We start from the raw sequence: 21,599 nt of genomic DNA, 5'->3' as shown, positions 1-21,599 counted from the left end.
TCTTTGAAAATCAAAAACAAACTATTGAGGGGACTAGGAACCGTACAAGGGGAAAATCAACTAATTAAAGCTCAATGGATGATTTTTACTTTATTTGAATTTAAAACAACCGTTAAAATAGCACAAATCGTTTAATTGATGAAAAATCCGACTCCAGGATAGCAATGACTTGATTTTGGTTTACATCCAGCATCACGCCAAAGTCACGGCGGCCTAGTACCGGATTTTGAATCGACTAACTGACTCAAGCTATTCTGGTATTCTCAAAAATTACAGTTAAACCATTCTTTACAGTTGCAATTGTTGCTGTTCATAAAATCCGCAAAACTATCGTCATCATAAGTCATTTACACCACACATAAACACGTGTTGATCATCACGATGAATATTATACAGACTAAAATATTTCATCCTTTTTTTCGCCTTAAAAACTAAACAATACAGCCACTTGAAGTCATTAAACAGAATTGTTTTCAACTTAGTTTATATATAATCCAAATGCTATTTGTTTGTCACTTCTGTGCCTTTTTATTTAGTTGGTGAACTTCGTAATGTTGTGTGTATTATAGACAGAAAGAAATAGGAGGACGAGGGGCACTTCCAATAATATTTATTTCCAGAGCAAATGTAATTGAAAAACTTCCGCAATTCAACAACTCAATTTTTTTTTGTGCTTCCTTTTTCTACCTTTTTTATTTTATTTTTCTAGTTGCTTGAGGCTTTCCGGATGGGGATTCTAAATAGAGGATGAAAAATTTTCTTCTTTTTACATGGAAATCGTAATGCGGCTTCATCAAGTTGACTCTTTTAGGCTTTCCAAGACGTGGTGGATTGAAGAGTCAGAATTGTTGACTTCTTGTCTGGTGATAAAATTGATTGTTTGGACTTAAAGTTTGTTTAAAAAATGAAGAGATGAAGGCTTCTTGGAATTTGGCATTTGTTTTTGTCGATATTGAGGGAGAGCGAGAGTTCTGAGCTATTTTAGTGACTTTATAGTGATTTATGGAGCAAAAAGTTCTCGAATATTGATAGTGGATAGCAACAGACAGTGGGCAGGTAAAGTGATAGCCTAGGGCTATTTATATTTAACTGCTTAAAAAAGAACCAAAACTCTTTGTTACCCCACTGTTCTCCTAACAGGCAAAGAAACCGCTTTTAGGTATCATAGTGATCTGTCTGTATCATTAAAGCAAGCCTTTTGTCTGTAAGAACTCGTTGTTCGTCCAATCCTGTTTACCTTGTGTTGTTTTCTTTGGACAAGTTGATTTCTGAAATGATCGGTTCCCAAACAGGCAAAGAGCATGTTTTCCAAAGCTTTCATGGTACACAAAGACCACTACATTACCTAAAAGGCGTCCCTTTGCCTGTTAGGGGTTGTAAGCCATATTATCCTTGTGAAGTTGCCTGACTTATTATCAGTGGTAAACAACCTTTTATTTTTCGTGGCAAACCTTGGTTATAAGCCTTGACCGGAATGGTACACAGCATACGTTTCATGGTATTTCATAGAATTTTTCGCGACTAGTGTGTCGCGGCATACAGGTTGCCCACCCCAGCTTCTGACTCTTCCACAATCCCTCAATGTATTCTCACACAATTCCATTATACAACTAAACAAAATCAAAATTACTTAAAAGAATCCTATTATCACCATTAATTGCAATCAAATCCTCACTGGCCCCCACCACAACAAAAATCAAATTAAATTCTAAATAGCTCTTCTAATTTTAACCACATTAAATCACAATGCCACAGGACATTTTCGACTATTCAGAATCACCACAATTTTATTTTCTATCCAATATCTCAACCACACCATTCACATTCGTTTCTTTCTAGCCTAGCCATTAAGCTCTAAATATCTCTCTTTTCCTCAATTTTCTGTGAAATGTTGATAAAATTGCTGTTGCTTATGCTGTATATGTTATTTTGTTGTGAAACAGAAAATCCTATTTTAATGAATTTTTTTTAGAATCTTGCCTGCTTCTTTTTGGTTTGAAAAAGGAGAATTGATTCGCATTTATAGAGAAAAGCGCTCGCGGATAGAAGAAGATGCTTCAACACAACATATTTCACAAAAGAGTCTTAAAAGCACAGAAAAGAAAATTAACAAAAAAAAAGCACAGATTATAAATTAAATTTTTGCGACATCATCATGCACAGCAGCAAGTAAGGCAAAGAGAAAAAAAAAGTCAAGAAAATGATTCAAATGATACTGTTATCATGAGTAGGGGCTGAATTCGACTGAATAAATGGAAGATCTATGTGATTGAGTGGTGTGTCACGAGATTTTTATCATTTGATTACACTCATCCATACTATGCTATACAATGCCTTTCCATCTTGTTACTTAAATTCGCTTCAATGCTTTCGTTACGATTATTTTCTTCAACATTCGTCACTAAATTGATTTAAAATACTCTCATCTCATTTCCCAGAGCTTGATAGACATGAAAATTGAAAAAGTTTTCTGTTATCTTGTGTGTGAGTTTGTTTGAATGTGTCTAATTTTATTATATAATTTTTGTTGGATGTCTGTTTGTGATTACGCTTAAATGCGCATAAGATATTTTAGGTGGGCTGATTTTATCGTAGGCTATGTCTTGAGAAAAGCTTCTCATCTCAATTTTTGACCATAAATCTGAAGATAACCTAAATCATTTATAGATAGAGCATGACTCAGCTAGCTCTTGAAGTCATTTCGAACTTCATATGGACTCGAGTTGACTTTTATATACAAAATTCGAGTTGACTCTGAGTTTTGAATTTTGTAATTTTATGCTCAGTGAGCATCTTATGGTGAGCCTAGTGAGTATGCTCATTGGTACCGTATAATGCTCATTGAGCGTATGCTTGTATGTTAGGATCCAGATTCAAACCAAATCCTGTAACAAGCCAGAATCACGCCAATTTTGAACCAGTTTTTCGATATATTATCCAATTTGAGCTATTCATGCACGCGTCAAATTGAAGCTGACATAATAAAATATTGTTGAAGAACATGATGAACCACATTTCTAGTTTTTCTTCAGCCTTTTCTCTGAAAAAATTTTGCTTCAAGATAAAAAATTAGATGTAGAAAGATAGCGCTAGCTAAAGAAAGTGTTGTATACAGCATAATAACAATGATAATGCCAATATAGGATTAGATCCCGAGCGATGTAGATAACGAAGGTTCCAACATCGAGCTTTCAATGCTCTACAAAAGCTCTTTTATTAACAACGAAATTGGGCACTGAGCTTTCTTAATTTTCCGGTCGTCCACGATTTTCATGATGCGGAACGGGACAAGGATAAGCGAAAGGGACTTGTTCCCGTTGTCGAAAAAGCCTACATCAAATGAAAGCCGATTCTATGTTACCTGCATCCAAATTGAAGCTTTACAAGCTTCGTAACGGAGTCTTCTTCATTTGAAGCTGTGTCTGCTGAATCGTTCGGGCAATGGAGATACAAAATGAGAGATACGATGAAAATTATACGGATGTACAGTTTAATGAAAATTTATATAAAATAATTCAAAACAATATTCGCTAAATTTAACAAGTGAATAAATGTAAAGCTATAAAATAAGATGAGATTAGGATTTATTGACACGAATTATTTATGGTGAATTAACAAACTAAACGCAATTATTTTTATTGAAATCCTCATAAATTTTGAACAATGGAATATTATTTTTAATTATTTAAGATGTAAGCATGATCATTTATTTAAATGAGGAGTTTTCAGATGCGGAGAATTTTCTGGGGATTATGAATAGATTGGAATAGATTTTAGATGGAATTGAAAATATGACGTCGGAGTCTATTGTGTCTTTGGTGGAAAGTTGATGACTGAGTGGTGTGCTACTTGTTTACATACCTTGTTGCTTAGTCGGATATTTTTGAGAAGAGGATGGGGTTAGGTTTGCATCTTTTGTATGGATTGCTGAAATTTCGAAGGTTTTTGTGATATTTTTTCCAAAAAAGGAGATTTTGACATCCAAACCCCTAGCCCACTCTATTTGAATACACTCTTACTTCGATAGCCATAAGGATTAAATGTGATATATCCATAGCTTCCCTCAGATGACACTTGAAAGCCTGGCTCTATGAGTTCAATGGGCTCTGTCAGGTCAAAAGGCTCTATGAGGTTTATGAGCTCTATGAAATCTATGGGCTCTACAAGTTCTAAGGGCTCTTTGAGTAGCTAACAGTAGTTTAGTTTATGCTAGAGTTCGAAGTCAACTTAAATAACATATAAAGTTTAGTCGACTCTAATCGAATTTCCCATACAAAATCCAAGTCAAACTCGAGCTCTGGTTCATTGTGTCTCTATGATTCAGAATTCTTATCCCATTCTTTTCACCCTCGTCTCTAACTCACAGCAATAGTAAATAATCACGAATTCTTGAATTTTCATTCTTGACCTTTAAACTAATTTCTACATTAAGGTTCCTCAGACCATTAAATTATCAAAATAAAAAAATCCATCCCCTCTGAAATAAATCAGAGACATTAACGAAACGAAAAGCTGAAAAAAATTTATTCAAGTCAGGCTAATGATAATAAATTTGCATACTGTTTATGAAAGAAAGTTGTACATATTTAACGATGAGTCCGACGTGAATTTAATTAGCGCTCATTAAAATTGAATGGAAATGGAAAACAAGAACTGAATTTGTGCCTTTTGAGTTTACAATAAAAAGCCCAAATTTGCTGTTTTTTGTTATAGGTTTATTATGTTTTATTAGAGTAATATTTATAGTCATGTATATATAAATAATAGCACCAAAAAATATAGCACCAAACTTTATTCATTCACATATTATTCTCTCATTTAAATTTATGTTATTATTACTTTCATGTTTTTTTCATTCTTTTTATTTTGAGTGCAATTATCTTAATAATATATTAGCATCAATAAAACTGAAAATGGTGATATTCTCGAGTGTGAAATAAACTAGAATGTGTGTATATTTAGCAGCAACAATAATACTAATGAAAATTGTAGGATGATAGAGGCAGTATGAAGACGAGAGTAAAAAAATAAACCTTCGACAAATGATAAAATTTATGGCAATTCCCTGTGAGACTTTAGAAATAAATTAAATGTGAAATTGAAGAAGAAATGGCAAAAAAGCTTTAAAAATTTAAATTTAAATTGAAAATTGAGTAAAAAGCTCTTCAATAAAATATTGAGCAGACACATCAATTTAAGGCAGTTGCTCATTTCTAGGAACATCAACTTTAACAGAATAAGGTTTAAATTATTTGGTGAAAAAATGTCTGAAGATAAAAGTCATATTTTTAGGAAAATTGGGTTCTCACATTCAGAGGGGAGAGAAGGAAGAGAAGAAGAAGGAAGGAGGGAGTAGGAGGGAGTAGGAGGGAGTAGGAGGGAGTAGGAGGGTGTAGGAGGGAGTAGAAGAGAGAAGGAGGGAGGGAGAGATGGTGAGGATAGAAGGAGGAGGGTGACGGAAAGGGGATAAAAAGGGGAGAAGGAGAGAGGAGAATAAGTGGGGGAAGAGGAAGGGAGGGGATAAGATCAAGAGTGAAGGGATGAAATAAGTTTTCTCGTTATCGAGTTCAGGATTTCCTGGGAAATATTAGATTTTTACCCGGAAAATTACAAAAACTTCCAGTCCAGAGCTCAAAGTCGATTTTCATTTGATCGAGTTCACTTTCAGGACTAGGATTTCTTTAAATTTCTTTATAAAAACTATAAAGAGAGGGGATCTCAATCTGATTTAAACAATGTAAATTCTGAGAATTCCACGATTGCTTAAGGGACCTATTATGTTACAGAATAACGAAGTTTTAATCAAAAATGAACAATGAAATTCTCGGAATTTTCACTGCTTAAATTTGATTCCCAAGCCCCTCACTAAACTTAATTAGTGGACGATCCGAAGACATACTCCTTAACAATTTTCTCCAAATTTCTGCTTCTTACGTACTAAAATTTTAAAAATAAAAGTTTGAATAAAGCTCACCCACCAAGAAGACTTTAACTAATAAGAACCATGTAAGAATCATCAAAAAACGAGCGCAAAACATCTCTAAGATTACACTAATGAAAAATGAAAGAAATGAAAATAAATACATCCAACAGTGCGTAAAAGAAGTAAAGAAAAATTTTAAATTATATATCATACAGCATTAAGAAAATTACGAAAAATTGCATTTGTGTGTTCTTGTCTAATTTTGAATGAAATTTATCTGCTATATATATGTGCACAGAAAATAAGGTCTAGAGATTTTTTTAAAACGGAAATCTTAACGACGTCGTTTAAATGGAGCAGTGTTAGTGGATGAGATTAATGGCTTTTTTATTTCTACAAGGGCGCTAATTTAAAAAAATGATGAATAAGGCAGAAAAAGGCAGTTAATAAAAATAGAAGTTTAAGTGCTGATGTGGGAGTTAAATGGAATTTAGAACTATAAAGCTCAAAAATGTGACTGATTTCAATATTTAAGTATAGCCTCAAAGCTCATAATCCACAATAAAAGGTACAAAAACGACCACAGAAATAAAAAGCATAAAGTACAATCCTAAGCTTAATATAAACCCATATAAAAGTATAATTTCTACATAAAAAGCTGAGCAGGGGATATTAAGTAATGCTAATAAATTCATTCAATGTTAATAATATTTTCGCTATTCTGAGTAAGTTACAGTGAGCTGTGCCACTTTTCCATTTCTTCTTTTAGGTTTTATATTTATGTACTAAATAAAAAAATGTAGATTCCGAACATATATTCCCATTGACTAAATATATTCTCTAATGTTACGTAAAGCAACTGACAACAAATTTATGTTATGACGCTAACATTATTGACGCTTGTGCAGATACCGAAACGTCTAGGACGTCTAGCACGTAATGCAAGCCATCTTGTTTGATTGGGAACAAACATTTCTGCTGGTAATGGCGCTTTATCTTCATCTGAAAATTATTACATGAGAAAAAGAAGAGAGGAAATGATGTTAGAAATGGTTATTGAATGTTTGGAGATGAGAGCGCAGTGTTGTTGGCCTTTTAGATGCTGTTACAATGTTTTAAGGCAGTCCTAAACTGTATGCTGTGACACACTGGTGTGCCTTAGAACAAGCTCAGGTGTGCAATGGGACAATCATGTGCCTTAGAACAAGCTCAGGCATGCTGTTACATACTGGTGAGCTGTAAAACAGATGTGCCGCGATCATCAATTTTAACCAAAGTGTGCTAAAATTCAAGAAAGGTTGGACAACACTGCTTTAAGAGGTACCAGAAGCCAGAAATGTGACTTACTCCAGACCCCAGGCACCTCCTTGGCACACCTAACATTACAGTATGTCAAACTTCATCCAAAGTAACTACATAATCCCCTTTTGTTTCCACAAACAAGCTCTCATAAAAAAAAAAAAGTTGAAAGCTTTCCATTGAGTTTTGTCCCAAAAGCATAAATGCGTATGCTTATTATTATTATTGGTCTTAAAGCTCATTTTTATGATATCTATTCAACTTTTTTTTTACGTCAAATAATGCAAAAATATTCACTGATTAAAGCTACTGCCTTATGGGAGCTTTCTTGTGCTTCACATTTATGTGAAAAAATATGAACGAAAAGCTAATATGGGTCAGTGGTGGTAAAACTGTGTTCTGTGGTACATTAGAGTGCTTCCAACAAGTTTTGAAAATAGCATGAACCGTATATCGAGGCTTACCATCAAGCTGTACCACTTAACATAAAAGATTGTCCACCACTGCATTAAACTGATGTCACTTACCTTCATCTTGTGATGATGCCATGCGTTTAGCCTTCGTCGGAGATGGAAACATTGAAATAACTTCTTCCGGTTCCCTCAAGAGAATTTTTCCGACCCCTTCGCAATATCTCAGCACTTCATGTTTCATCAATTTTTCACGATACGCGTCAGGCACTTCCTTACAATTTTCAATCCACTCGGCAATCGCTTCAAAGTCTTTAAGAAGATTTAAAGCACCACAAATTGAAAATTTGATCTGTTTGTTGTAAATATTCTCAAGTAATGACTCGCAAATTATTTTCAATGTTAAATTGAGAATTTCAATATCTTTCGTTGATTCCAGAATGGGTAAATACATTATATCCAAGTAAATTCCAACATATTCGTTGCACTTTTTCTGTGATGATGATAACAAGCAGAAAGGATAATATTTAATCGACAATTACCAACAGGAGATTTTTTTCTTCCTACATTCATTATTAAATAAATTGCAGAAATTGAATTTAGAACGAAAAATAAATTCAGAAACTTTTTTTATTCAGCTATGAGAAGAATTTTGTTCTGCAAAATTGTAGAATTTTTTATGATAATCCGTAACATTTTGTTTGGTAGAGGAGAGAAGAGGAAAGAAGAGATGTTTTAACGAGATTTAAATTCAACTTGATGGGATACTAAGAAGATGAGCAATGAAATAAAAAGTTGAAAGAAATTGAACGGAAATTATGTTATTATGGCGCATTCTTGTGAGGATGTGGCTTTGAATTTAGTGCTTTTGGTTTCCTTTTGAAGACGGTCAAACTTCAATTTATGGTTTTAGTTAGAATTTCTTCATTGTTAAGGTCCCGAGTAACAAATGACTACCCAAGCGACATAAATTAAGGAGACCTGGCATTAAGCTTCCGCTAAAGCTGCCCCCACGCGGCATCCATACAGTCGTCAAATGATTAAAACAGGAGTATAGAAACAATAAATCGAACTATTAAAGGAAGATTAGAAACAAAATTTGATATGGAACCAGCACCAAGCTTGTCCAAACCTGGATCTATGCAACCGCCTTAGATTTATACAAAGCAATGATTTTCAGTCATTTATGCTATTGTTTCTAGTCCTAAACCGTCAATCTCTGGTGTTTCTAGTTGTCTAAAGTTATTCTCAATTGATCCCTGTCATTCCCTTCATCCTCTGTCATTTCAAATTGTTTTTAGCTTCCAGAAAAACTTATCATGTTCTTTAAGACACAAATTCAAACAGCATGTTTTCATGGTGTACCAATACTACTACGTTATCTAAAAACGATCTCTTTGCCTGTTAGGGTACTTCGCCGTATTAATAGTAAGACATGAAGTTGCTCCAATACCACTGTCACTACTGATTTCGACTTCCTCTTTTAAGGCAGTTTGCCATATTGTTTCGCTCAAGTTTCCCTCGACCCAGTCATCCTCATTTCTCTACTATTTGTTTCCAGTCATTAAGACAAAATATCCCCATTTCCCCTCTTCTCATCTTCCATTCCTGCTCTTATTACATTTCGTAAATAAAACAAATGAAAGGAAAATCTTCAAAGTTTTTCACAAAAAGATAAAGTAAAGCAGGTTTAGCTTTAAATAATAAGAATAACAAAAAAAATTATGCATAATAAGATCTAATTCTATATCCTTACATTCATAACTTCACATTGCCAGATGCGTTGTGGTGGAAAATACAGCGAGAGTGTTGCAAGTGATGTCGTTTCACAAATGGCTGCAAGTATCTCAATGCATTCATAACAAGTTGTCTAGATGATGCGAGAATGAAAGTAAAAAAATAAAATTCATATTTACTCAAATCGAAAGCCATGAAAGCTCATTGACATTCCATCGTACCTTAACTTTAATAGTATTCTCCTTAATCTCTTCAACTAGCTTCGCTCGCAATGCAACATTCACCTTTATTTGCAGTCAAATTCAATGAGATTTAAAAGACACAGAGTAAAGTATAATCAGTTAGGAATGAGATATTATTGGAGATGAAGCTTGAATAGGGGTGGATTCAGGTATCTTTGGTGGGGTGTGTGACCTTTCAAAGATTCATCAGCATTTTCCCCAGATAGATTTTCCGACGTCATGACAATTTTGCTACTTAACATAAATCTTACCTGAATAATAACTTCCAATGGATCTTCAGCAACGAGAACTTTAATGAAAAAAATGCACAAATTATTTATTTTAATAAATTGCAGACTTTAGATCATCATTATGCATTTAAGTAAGCATAAAATCATAAATTATTTTATGAATAAAATGTCTAGGTATTCCTCATTATAAGCAGAAAAAGAAATTTTATATCACATTTTTTAAAGCTTAAAGTTTGATGGCTTATGAAAGATGTATAAAGGAAATTGATATGCTACTTTGTTGACATGATGTTACGTGGTGTTTATACAACAAAGAATGGATGGAAAAAAGTATTCATGAAATGCATAAGTAAGGAATTTTTGAGATTTAAGGGTTAGAGCGCGTTTTTTTGGATAATTGAGGGGTGCATTTTTGGGGAAACAGTTGTTTAAATTAACTAGAATTATAACCAATATAGTGTAATGTCGTAAGCATTTTGCGAATCCTTGTCATATTGACAGCATGACATCATTCTACGAAATGGTTGAGAGATCGGTATCTGGTGGGAATCGAGAACACGTACTCCACAAAACTCATGTACTTTACGCAACAGAACGATACAAATTTCCGGTATGTTGTCTTACTACGCTACCATAGAGGCCATACTCTTACACCGGCAAATTCATCTAAATATGTCTCGATACCTCAAATGTCACTCTACTCATACACGACAATATAGTGTCCCATAGTGTCAAACTAAGGACTTGCAAATTGATAATATACAATATATTGAGTGACAGAGTCTTAAATCATATTAAGCATTTTTCCGAACAGACAATTAACATACTCACGTAAATGAGTCTGTTCATCAATATAATTGAACATGCTCAATTTTGAAAGCATACTCATGAGCATGTTCCTTGTCTGTTTGAGGTTAGAATATTGCTTTTGACAAAATGATGCACTAATCAACCCAAAAAATCCAAAAATGCTCAAGGAAAGAAATTCCTATGTATGCCAATCATATTAAGTTACAGTAACTTGATACATATAACTCTCCTATTCTCATAAAACAAAAGGAATAGAAAAATAGTTGATGCCAAAAGAAAATGAAATTCATGGCACATGAGTTGTTCATATATTCTACACTTACCTGGAGCGCGCACTTCATTTAAACGTTCCAAACATATCCCACTCATATCATTATGTATGAGACGAAAAAACATGTTCATATTCCATTCAGAACACAATTCCTTTGCTTTCGTATTTGCCCACAAACGCATCGTGTGTATGGAATGATCTAAGCGATGTAAAACCTAAAGAGAAATGGTATATATATGGATATATGTAATTTATTACATCAGAACCATTTTTTTTTCAGTTCACAAACACAAACATTTTTGCATACTAACCGGAATTTGTTCAACAATAGGCAGTTCATTAGCTATCGTACCTGCCTTGTCGCATGAATTTGTTATATGAACTAACGATTGAATCAGTTCAGCCCAGAAATATCCACATGTTGTCCCAATCAACTACAAGAAAAAAATTCAGTTTTTCAATATTATTGTGAGTTTTTTGCGGACACAATCGGTTGAGGCAGGGGAGATGAAAAAAAAATATTGAATGGCACAAAACTTTTTTTGTGTGTAAAATAAAAATTTCCGATTGAATTCGATTCGGGTCATTGGATGCGTTCAATCATGAATATTTTATATGATACACAAACAGGAAGAGAGAATTTATTTGTTATTTTTAGGATATTGTAATGTTTGCGGATTTAAATTGGAATTTAATCTACAAATGTTATGATAGACTTTATGTAATATATTAACTGAAATAACTGCAATAAATTAAATTGCATCACTGGTCTAAATGGTTGAGTGTAGGCTGAATTAACAAAATGTTTCTGGGTTCGATTCCCAGCAAAGATTATTACCCTATTCTATTTTGTTGCAAAGATTGACAGTTTTTTTTTGGAAGCACAAAGTTTTTTTTAAACTCCAGTTCCGGTTAAATGACATCAGTCGTTGGCCTTACGTTGGCCTTATATGCCAAAAGTCATTAATTCAATCACAATACGAAATCTAGCGAAAATGAATTGTTGTTGGGCACATTGACAGGTACATCAGGTATTATGACTAAATCATGTCTTTGCAATGTGCAGAGCTTGCAAGTGGCCTAGATCCTATTGTAAACTGGAGTTCTACAGAAGTGGTAGGCAACCTTTTTTGTGTTACAGCACACTTCTGCACTAATGAAGTAGATTATTAACGTTATATTGAGAATAAACCTGAACTTGAACATAAACCTCAACGAAATATCAGTGTATCGCGGTGCACAGGCTGTCCACTGCTGGCTAATGATTGTTTAACGAATGAGGGTGCACCAGACGTCTGCACTTAATAGACCTAGAGTTTAAAATGGAATCAGAACCATTGATCCACTTCAACCCTCACTACGGCTCTAAAGAGTGCTAAATTCAGCTATATGCTGCCATTCTCAATTTTGCCTAGTATCTCCCCAACTTCTCTCACACCTCAATAAGCTAACTATCATAATAATATTATTAACATCACCACAACATACCTGTTCCTCTGGCAAATAAAATTCCGAATTCTTTTCATGTGTTTGATCAACCTTTTGTGAGGCTAACACTAAGCACATCCGAAAATCCTTATCCCAACATGTTCCAACTAAATTAGATTACATTTTGTTAGTAAAATAAAAGATATTCAATAAACATTCACACTTTAATCGAATTGACCTTCATTGCATTTACCTACATGTACAGTCAAAATCTCGCCTAAACTTTTAAGTGTTGATAAAATTGGTTCTGCTGCATCATCTGGTTGTAAAAGCATTAAATAATCTCGTAGATATTTTGTACAGCTTACAGGACGACAAGCTAGTGGAAATTGACTCCACCATAATAGAAAATGTTCTAGTGTTGCTCCGACATTCGTCCATAAAAATTTTGATGCTCGACTGATTAAATTCATTATCTCCTCTTTCGTTATTTCGTTCTCGAACGCACTCGGGCATAGTTTTAAGCATTTAGCAATCATTGTTGCGATAAAAATCTCTTCAATGCGTATTAAGTCATGAAGAATTTCACCATCCGTTGACTCTTCACGTACAAATGCCTCTTTACGTTTCGATTCCTTTACCAAATTGTCGAAAAATGTCACAGTTGGCTCCACTTCCTCTGAGACGTCTGTTATCATTGATGGTTTTTCAATCGGACGAATCTTGATGGATTTTTGTTGTGGACGTGGCATTATTGCCATCTGTTGTTTCTGTAACTGTTGTGCTTGCTTTTCCTGTAATAATCTAAGTCTCTGTTTCGCAAGTTCCTCTTCTGTTAATTGCTCTGTCAATGCCAAATAAATTTCGATACTCGAGTCATCGGATTCTGTTTCATCATTCATTTCGGCTTTGCATGTGGCTAAGAGGCACGATATCTAAGAGACAAATGAGTGTTGGAAATGTCATTACAAGGATTTTATGGATAGCACTTAAAATCAATGTATTGTTTTAGCATAAGCTGAATTTTGTGCATGAACATGAAGAGATGGATATAAATTTTGAGGAAGCAGTTGGTCGTTCATGGGATAGATGTTGTTAATAGACGTGGCGACTATATTTTTGGGAGAGTGGTAATTTAGTCAATAACGTAACGAGAGTTGATCAGCAAAAGTTGAGGCTAAGGCAGCTAAAATCAGGTCTATACCTCATTTATGAACACCCTTCATGCATTTTTATGCAAGAATATTGTAAAACACCCAACGGTGCATGAATGAACAGTAATTTTTGTAAATGAATGTGGTCTTGACAGGATTGTTGCTTGAATTTTAGGTGGACTAGCTTGAATAGCTGCCAAACCCGAACAGCACAATACAGTCAATCGCTTATTAAGCCTTAGAATTGAATCGAGATCTATCATGGTCCAATCAAGACAATTTCGCGTCTTTAACATGAGTTTGCAGTGCCAAAGCGAATGCGTGCTGCTGTTCGGGAAGAATTTGAATGAATAAAGTCGATTAAAGCACATCTGCTGTATTCGGTTAATAAATTTAAGTCTGAACATTTCATAAAGATTCTATGGACATTAATTTACTGGAATTTACATCAAAAAACTTTGACATGACTCTTTATAAAGCTGTACTATATGTTTCTATAATCTGCACTAAGATAAATAATCTCAAAACATTTCCCAAACATTAATCCTGTGCATGCAAAGCTTTCAACAAAATATATTAAATGCAATAACTTCCCAAAAGACAATAAAACATTTTGCTTATCATAACTCACAATGTCACCATGTTTGATCTAATTTATGAAGATATTAAAAGATTTTTTTGTCTGTAGACAATTTAACATGAAAGCATGTTGTCAAACGATTCATGTTATTGCTGTTTTATATCAGCACATATATTATCATTATTATTAGATCGATTCCGTAGTGTTAGTTACTTTATGATTATATAAATGTTAACTTCCACGCTCAGCATAACTCGCATACTTAATATTCATAAAAAAATATATGAAATTCACGTGGATTTAGCTTATTGCTTATTTATAATATAACTTTATGGATTCTATGGCAATAAAAATTTCAATGCTCAATGATTTATTGATTTTTTTAAGTTCTGTGTCATAACCTTTTGAGTCAACAGAACTGAAGTTGGTTTTAATGGGAATCAATGAAATGAGTGCATGTTGGGTGTCATTAATTAAGATTAAGGATGGCGACTTGGAGTTTTGCAATGTTTAGGCAATCCCGAGCGACTTAAAAGAAGAAGCTTGCGTCACGGACTTCTCAAGGCTCTCTATGTCGTTCAAGTGTGTCAGCTATTTGGATTTCTCCTAAAGGCGGCTTTTGGCTGACTGAGACGGCTTCTTTGTAAAAGACGGAACCCTCTTCATTTATGAGGCTCAATAATCTCTACAAATCAAGAATATCTCAAAATTCCAAATTCCAATCCCGAGAAACACAAGTAATGTAAAAGTCACACTTCAAGTAAAGTTTAAAAGTAAAGAAGTAAGTGATAATAGGCAGTCTGATGTACTGACTCAAGACATACTTTGTCCGCGCGCAAGCTAATCTTCAATACATTATCCTATGGTATGTCTTATGAATTACTTATACTGTAACCTTGAGGTAACTTTAAGGTAACATTACGTCAACTTCAAGCTTATTTAAAATGCTCACTTCAACCTGACTTCCAAGTTAGCTTGAAGTCAACATAAGTGTAACTTGCAGACATGACCCATTGCTTTCCTATTCCACCATATTCCCATAAAATGATAAATTAAAAAACACTTAATATTTATACTATAAAATTTGAAAGTTTATTAACTAAAAATTGATACAAAATTTTATTATTATTGCACGTACACTTGCAAAATTTATCCTGAAAAAAATATAATTAAATAACCTAAATAAACTCCTGAAAAATGAAATGTTAATTAGAATTATAAAATTGTAAAACACTATTTAAAGACCTAAAAAACGAAAAACAAAAGAGAAATATACCTATATAAAAATGACAAAATTATTAATTAATTGGATAACTTTAAAAATTTTAAAAGTTTAAGTATTTTAAAATAATTTTGCTCACCCAATTTACGAATTACCTATTAATTTGATTTAGTAAACACTTATACACTTCACTTCAAATCTATTCAAACACTTAAACCACTATTTATTAATTATTTTATAACACATTCACTAAGCACATTTTTCTGTAAACAAATAACTAAAAAAAATTAAAAATTACAAAAATGTCCTTAATTGTCTTTTTGTCGGGATTTACTTGAAATGCTCAATGTTACCCCAACTTCACCCCAAAGTATCGTCAGAAGTCAATCCTGAAAGTATTTTATGTGACGCATAAGAAGTAATAATAAACGGTCATATTTTGTGTCACATATTGGTTGTTGTATTAAAGGTAATTTTCATACGCAGTAACTTGAGACATTACCTAAAAATCGACTTTCCTCAACTGGTTTCTCGGGAATAGACGTCACTTCTGAATAAGCCCCCATAAAAATTCACAAAATAAAATAAAACTGCTCACCAAACTCTCACAGCACTGCTCAGTACGATATCGTGTAACCATTTGTAACAAACTATGTATATGCATAACCCGAGGATTAGACAACAGAGGCGGGAATGTATTGGAGATGACAAGAGTTCCGCTAGCACTTTTCGTATTTTGTAATGTCCTATATCGTATGCATGCCATGAAGAGATAGGAAGTAAATGAGAAAATAATGAGAATTAAATTAAAGTAAATAAAACAACATATTTTCCGTCATGGTTAATCCATGAAAGATCCACATCTAATTGATTACATGTTTATCATGATTAAATGGTAAAAATATAAAGGAACTGAATATTTACAATATAACAGCGTTATTTAATAATGAACACATTTGGAAGGCAGCTTCGAAGACTCCATTGCACAGCATTAATTTGATGAGCTTTGTTATAATAGCTATTAACTGGAAATGACGGCGTTTTAGATTCTGTCGGATCTGTAAGGCTTTCAAATTCAGCAAGACTTTGAAACTTGAACGTTCGACATTTTTGTCAGATGATGAACTTCTCATACGATATAGTTTGAAAAATGTTGAAGCACTGTCGGTTAATACTTTATTTCCTTCATCCAGTAAATCTTGATAGCCCTGGGGAATAATATTAATTGATGTACATAGTTTATAACAATTTGGAATTTACTTTAAAATAAGTTAGGAGAAGAAATTAAAGTTTGAGTCTGAAATGGGAAGATGTTCAGTCATGTCAATAAAAGTGAAATGGGGTCATATCATGAAGTAATCGTTTAGGCACTCAGTAAACTTTGAAGTAATGCATCCAAAATAATCTATATTTAGCATCATCGGGATAATACAAAGTGGCATTAGCAAATAAATCAGTTATTCTCAAACCTTGGTCCGCGACACACTACTATCTTTAGAAGGCATAGAGCATGCTCTCGAGAGCTTGCTTTTCTTAGACTGGTTGAGCATGCACGCTACCGTTTCTCTCACTTTACTTGCTCTGCTCCTGAGGACATGCTCTTTGTATGCTAAGGTCTTTATTTTGGTATGTCACTGCCTCAAAAATTTGAGAATCATTGATTTATAGAATTGAGATGAACACTTATAAAGTCAAAAATCAGAGAAGCACACTCTAGCGAGCCAATACTATGTAATATTAACGGTAAGACACGAATTTGCATTGTATTGCTCGGAAAAATGTGTAGATAAAAATTTGAATTTTCTGTAAATTATAAAATTTTGCTGTAAAATCCAATTTAAAATCTCATAATTTTGATTAAAAATGCCAATTAGGTATTAAAATATTATCATTTATTTTTCAAATTTATTAGATAAAATCATTTTTAGACGTAAGCATCACCACAAAAACTAATTCTGCATTTCCATGCAATTTTCATAATTAATTTTTTTAAACATTAGAATTATTTGATGCAAATTTGCGGTAGATTCAGGATGTTTATTTAAAACACATTTACCGTAAATCGATGAATTAGTTTTATCATGTTGATGAATAATCAATTAATTAACACATATTGTTGCTATCAACACATCATTATGCACATTTTGGAGTGCATAAATTGCATTGAATTTATTTGAGCTGTTGTGGGTTGTCATTAGGTTTTAACTTACATGGTAATAAATTTTATCATTAGTTGTTTAATGCTAATATATGTAACCATATGTTATATTAAAAGTGCGGGATTGAGACGGGGAAAATGTGGAAAGTAAGCAGAACTTTTTTAAATGGATAGGGATTCACTTTATCAAGATCTTTAACTGTCAATTTTATTAGAGGTTTCTGAAGAAATACCCCCAAAAATCGTTGAATTTAAACCATTGGTGATCAACTTTTTGTCGTGCCATGGTACAACCTGATCATAGAAAACTTCTCATAGGCACAGACAAAACACTTAAAAAATTTGTCATTATAAGATACCCCTTCTGTTCACCTTGACTACGCTCCTGGAAAAACATCTGGAAATTTCGACTCCCCTGGTTCCATCCAATATCTTTGCAGTAATCCAGAACTTCTCATATCACTCAGTTAGAAAATAAGCCCGATTTTGTCCTTAATTGCACGAACATCGAGGGACTTTGAAAATATTTCGATCACTTTTTCAAATAATTTTGATTTTACATGAAAGCTTCATTTTTCTGTCTGAACTTGAACAATTTTGGATTGAAATTTTCTGTCTGTAAAACTTTCAGTTTCGAAAAATGACCGCAAATTATTAAAAAAAATCCAAAATTGTCCATGAATTTTATTTTTGGAAAATGTCAACTTTTGCTCATTAAACCTTGAAATTCATTCTTTCTTGCTGCTTATATCACCCACTCCAAACTACACAAATTGAATTAATTTCAACTCAAATATACAACCACATTCAGCATCACAAGATTCATCAATTATTGAAACTATTGAAAAAGAAGTCCCGATAACTTCCATACAGGATCATCAATCAGATGAAAATGTTCGTATTCACATTAATTAATTTGAAATTCTCGTATGAAAAAGGAATATAAAGGATATAGAAAGAAACTTCAATTTCACATTACCATGTATACTTCAACTTATTTCTTTTATATTTTATTTATATTCTCTTTTATTCATGCGCATCGACTTACATGTTCTGGATTTTGTGTATAATTGATGTTTGTTGCAAACATCTTTCCCAATATTCTCAGCTCACGTTCGATATTTCTTGTTTCCGTAAAAATTTTGTTCATGTCATTATTCTGTTTTGGAAGCCACTTGGCTATATTGCTCATGATGATGATTGAAGAGAAACAAGACTGACTTGAAATTCTTATTTCTTGTTGAATGAGCTTTTTTTGGGATATAAATTGAATTTATTCGCGTAAATAATTAATTTACTGACTTCACTTCCTTACACAACTTCTTTTGGACGAGAATAAGGAAACAATAAAGGAATAGAAATGAATTTAAGGAACTCAAAAAACTTAAATAAAAGAAGAAAAATTCACCAAATAGAACGGAAAATGAGAGAGAATGTTAATGTTATAAACAATAAAGAATAAGCTTCCACGCAAATAAAAAATCTGCACGAGACTGAAAGCATAATTTCACTCACTATGTCGTCGTCGCCATAAAAGTGAGAGTATTATGAATCGAAAAAACATTTTTCATGCCATTGCCATGGTGAACTGCTTTGGTTTCGCTTTAAATGTGGAAATTTATTTCTTCTTCTTTTGTTTCTTTATGTTGGCTTTCTCTCTTTTTGAGCATGAAGGCTCGAAGCTTGATAAGCTTTTTAAAAGCATTTTGTCTACAATGTTCTATTTTACTTTAAAATTTCAAAATTTAGCTTGGCATTTGGAAAGTATTTTAGTGAATTTTTGTTATTGACAATAGAAAATTCTTTGAAATTTCAATCAAGTTGTTGCTAGTAGTGACAGAAATTTCATTATTGTGTACTTTTTACAATCTTAGTCTTTGTTGATAAATGAATTGACAACTTCTGCAAGAAAATAGCCTTCAGTTATTCAGATCATGTAAGAATTAGGGTTGACAATGATGCTAACCTTAGTAAATGATGACATGGTTTTGGTAAAATTTTGCATGCTTAATGAGTCGTTAAGCTTTTAAGGACATACTTTAGATCGCGTCATAACACATTCGAGTGTCGCGGAATATACTTCGAGTAGCACTTTCCTTGTGAAAGTTTGACGAGTGATAATCTGACTTACTTTAACTCGATTTAATTCGTCTGCAATTCAAATTAAATCAGAATTAAATTTACTGCGTATTTTGTGTTCGTCTTTCTCTGACTTGATACTTAAAACAGACTTCGTACTGTTTAATCTCTTAAAAGAGTGTGAGAATTAGTAGCATAACGTCTTACATCATTATGTACCAACCCAAGTCTTTCATGAAGCGGCATCTAAAGATTTCTTGGTTTTTATTACATGCATTAATCTAATTTTCTTACCCAGGTACGGAAACTTGACAATACGCAACTAAATATCCAAGAGTGCACAAAAACACGTCATAACTATAAGGAATTTAATGTTCAGTTTTATAGTTTTAACGTATTTGTTTTCACAAGGGATCGCTAAATACAACCAATGTGCATTAATACTATCGATAACCTCTTGTTTGAAGGCTAAATTGCATCATCTACATAAAATACTGAACTAAATAGGTTAATACTAGTACCACATGACCTACCTACACATCACCTGCAATGAAAAAACATGCAAAGTTGATCAAGTTTAACTCCAAACAAAAAAGTCAACTATGAACAAAGTGAACACTTTCTTTAGCTAATTTCAACATTTTATTCAGTAAAACTACATATCCTCAAGGTTATTAATCCCCCTCCTCCCTTAAAACTTCATGAAATATTCAACATTTTTCACATTTTCTCCCCGCTTCCAACAGCTTTCCCAACTTATTTTTTTCTATTTGTGAAAAAAATGATATCAAGGACATCACAGTGTTGAATGTTTTCAGTGTTTTCCTTTTTATATTCCTCTCTCTTTCTCTCTCACTCTCTAGTTCACTCTTGTAGTTGTAATGTTCATACCAAACAAATAATCATGTCGATAACGTAAACGTAAAATAAAAACAATTTTTGGCAATGAGCTCTTTTTTTCGATGGTAAAGCTTAAAATAGATTTATGAGCTTGTATATATTGGGACAATGTTTTTAAGGATGTCAATATACACATTATAAATATTTATATAGGAAATTTTTGAGTTAATTTATCGTTTCATGCTCAGTTGAAATCAAATTTTTTAAATCAACCAACTTTGTGATACAAAATTGGATTCACGAGTGCCTTTATTATTCAGATTTTTTATCTCTTTATTATAATAAAGAAAAGTTTTGCAATAAAATCGGGGATTGTTTTCATTGTCAAAGAGAAAAAAGAACTAAAATTTGCTTGAATGAACTAGTTTGTTAAGCTTAAATAGCTTAGAAGTAATTTGCTTAGAAGACGGATGCTATAAAACTTCCAGGCATAACTTTGGTGTCGCTTTACTAAATTACTAACTAAAGTGGACGCGTGTTGATTATCATAACTGATGATCTTTGAATAAATTTGTTAACCATTTATGAACATTTGTTGGATGATTTTCACTTTAATTATTTGTAAATATAGGGTCATTGGATGAGTTTTGTGATTTTTTTGGAGTGGCTTTTGTGTTTAATTGTTAAAAGGGGTGGAAAGGTGTTGGTTACAAAGTGTATTTGACAGACAGTTATGTCAGAAATTAAAAGCTAGTTCAATTCATTTATGACAAATAGAATTTGATTGTAGAGTTATGAGCTTTTGAAAAACTTGTATAAGCTTAAATTAAGGGTTATCAAGATACCGACAACAACTGATTTTTGGTATAAAATACTTCCGAACATACTTACTTCGATGACCGTACAGATCAACTATGCTCTATGGCCTCTCTCAAATGTCACCTAAAGCTGGTTCTATCGTCGACTTCCGCCGGAAACTTGCCAATACCAATTGCAATACTGTCTGCACATCATAGTTGCTAGGGTACCGCTCCCGAAAAGCACACCGTAGTTGCTAGGGACTCGTTACGTCACCATATTAAGGATACCACGCACAAAAATGCGGTTCACAGGAATGTCCCGCTCGGGGATTAGCCGTATCTACGATGAGATGAAGGCTACGTATCCAAAAAGAATAGATTTCAATTAGTCGCAAAAAAGTCGCAACTTTAGAACT

At 33.1% G+C, this 21,599-nt stretch overlaps 1 protein-coding gene across 1 annotated transcript; it reads right to left on the bottom strand.

The window, feature by feature from the left end:
- Positions 1-6,794: 6,794 nt before the first annotated feature.
- Positions 6,795-18,656, bottom strand: LOC139087694 (uncharacterized). The gene is made up of 12 exons (XM_070636584.1): positions 18,513-18,656; positions 16,231-16,514; positions 15,905-16,052; positions 12,604-13,285; positions 12,411-12,517; positions 11,234-11,356; positions 10,975-11,137; positions 9,863-9,900; positions 9,591-9,653; positions 9,389-9,502; positions 7,750-8,125; positions 6,795-6,925 (listed from the first exon to the last, which is right to left on the bottom strand). Exons 1-12 carry the CDS (start codon positions 18,654-18,656, stop codon positions 6,795-6,797), a joined length of 2,373 nt encoding a protein of 790 aa, XP_070492685.1.
- Between the last annotated feature and the right edge of the window lie 2,943 nt (positions 18,657-21,599).

Source organism: Chironomus tepperi, unplaced genomic scaffold, assembly GCF_022539635.2.
Source record: "Chironomus tepperi strain 1889 unplaced genomic scaffold, CSIRO-AGI_Ctep_v1 contig_130, whole genome shotgun sequence".
NCBI classification, from domain to species: domain Eukaryota; kingdom Metazoa; phylum Arthropoda; class Insecta; order Diptera; family Chironomidae; genus Chironomus; species Chironomus tepperi.
Note: the sequence above shows the minus strand (reverse complement) of the source record. Positions and strands in the feature narration are given on the sequence as shown.

What these genes read in the sequence shown, in the direction of transcription:
- LOC139087694 (XM_070636584.1), bottom strand. Translation starts at nt 18,656, where the DNA reads ATGAGCAATATAGCCAAGTGGCTTCCAAAACAGAATAATGACATGAAC. An exon ending in TTTATTTGCCAGAGGAACAG is followed by an intron (nt 11,357 to 12,410) that starts GTATGTTGTGGT and finishes TTTTTCTTGTAG; the next exon opens with TTGATTGGGACAACATGTGG. An exon ending in AAATGAAGTGCGCGCTCCAG is followed by an intron (nt 9,901 to 10,974) that starts GTAAGTGTAGAA and finishes TTTTCATTAAAG; the next exon opens with TTCTCGTTGCTGAAGATCCA.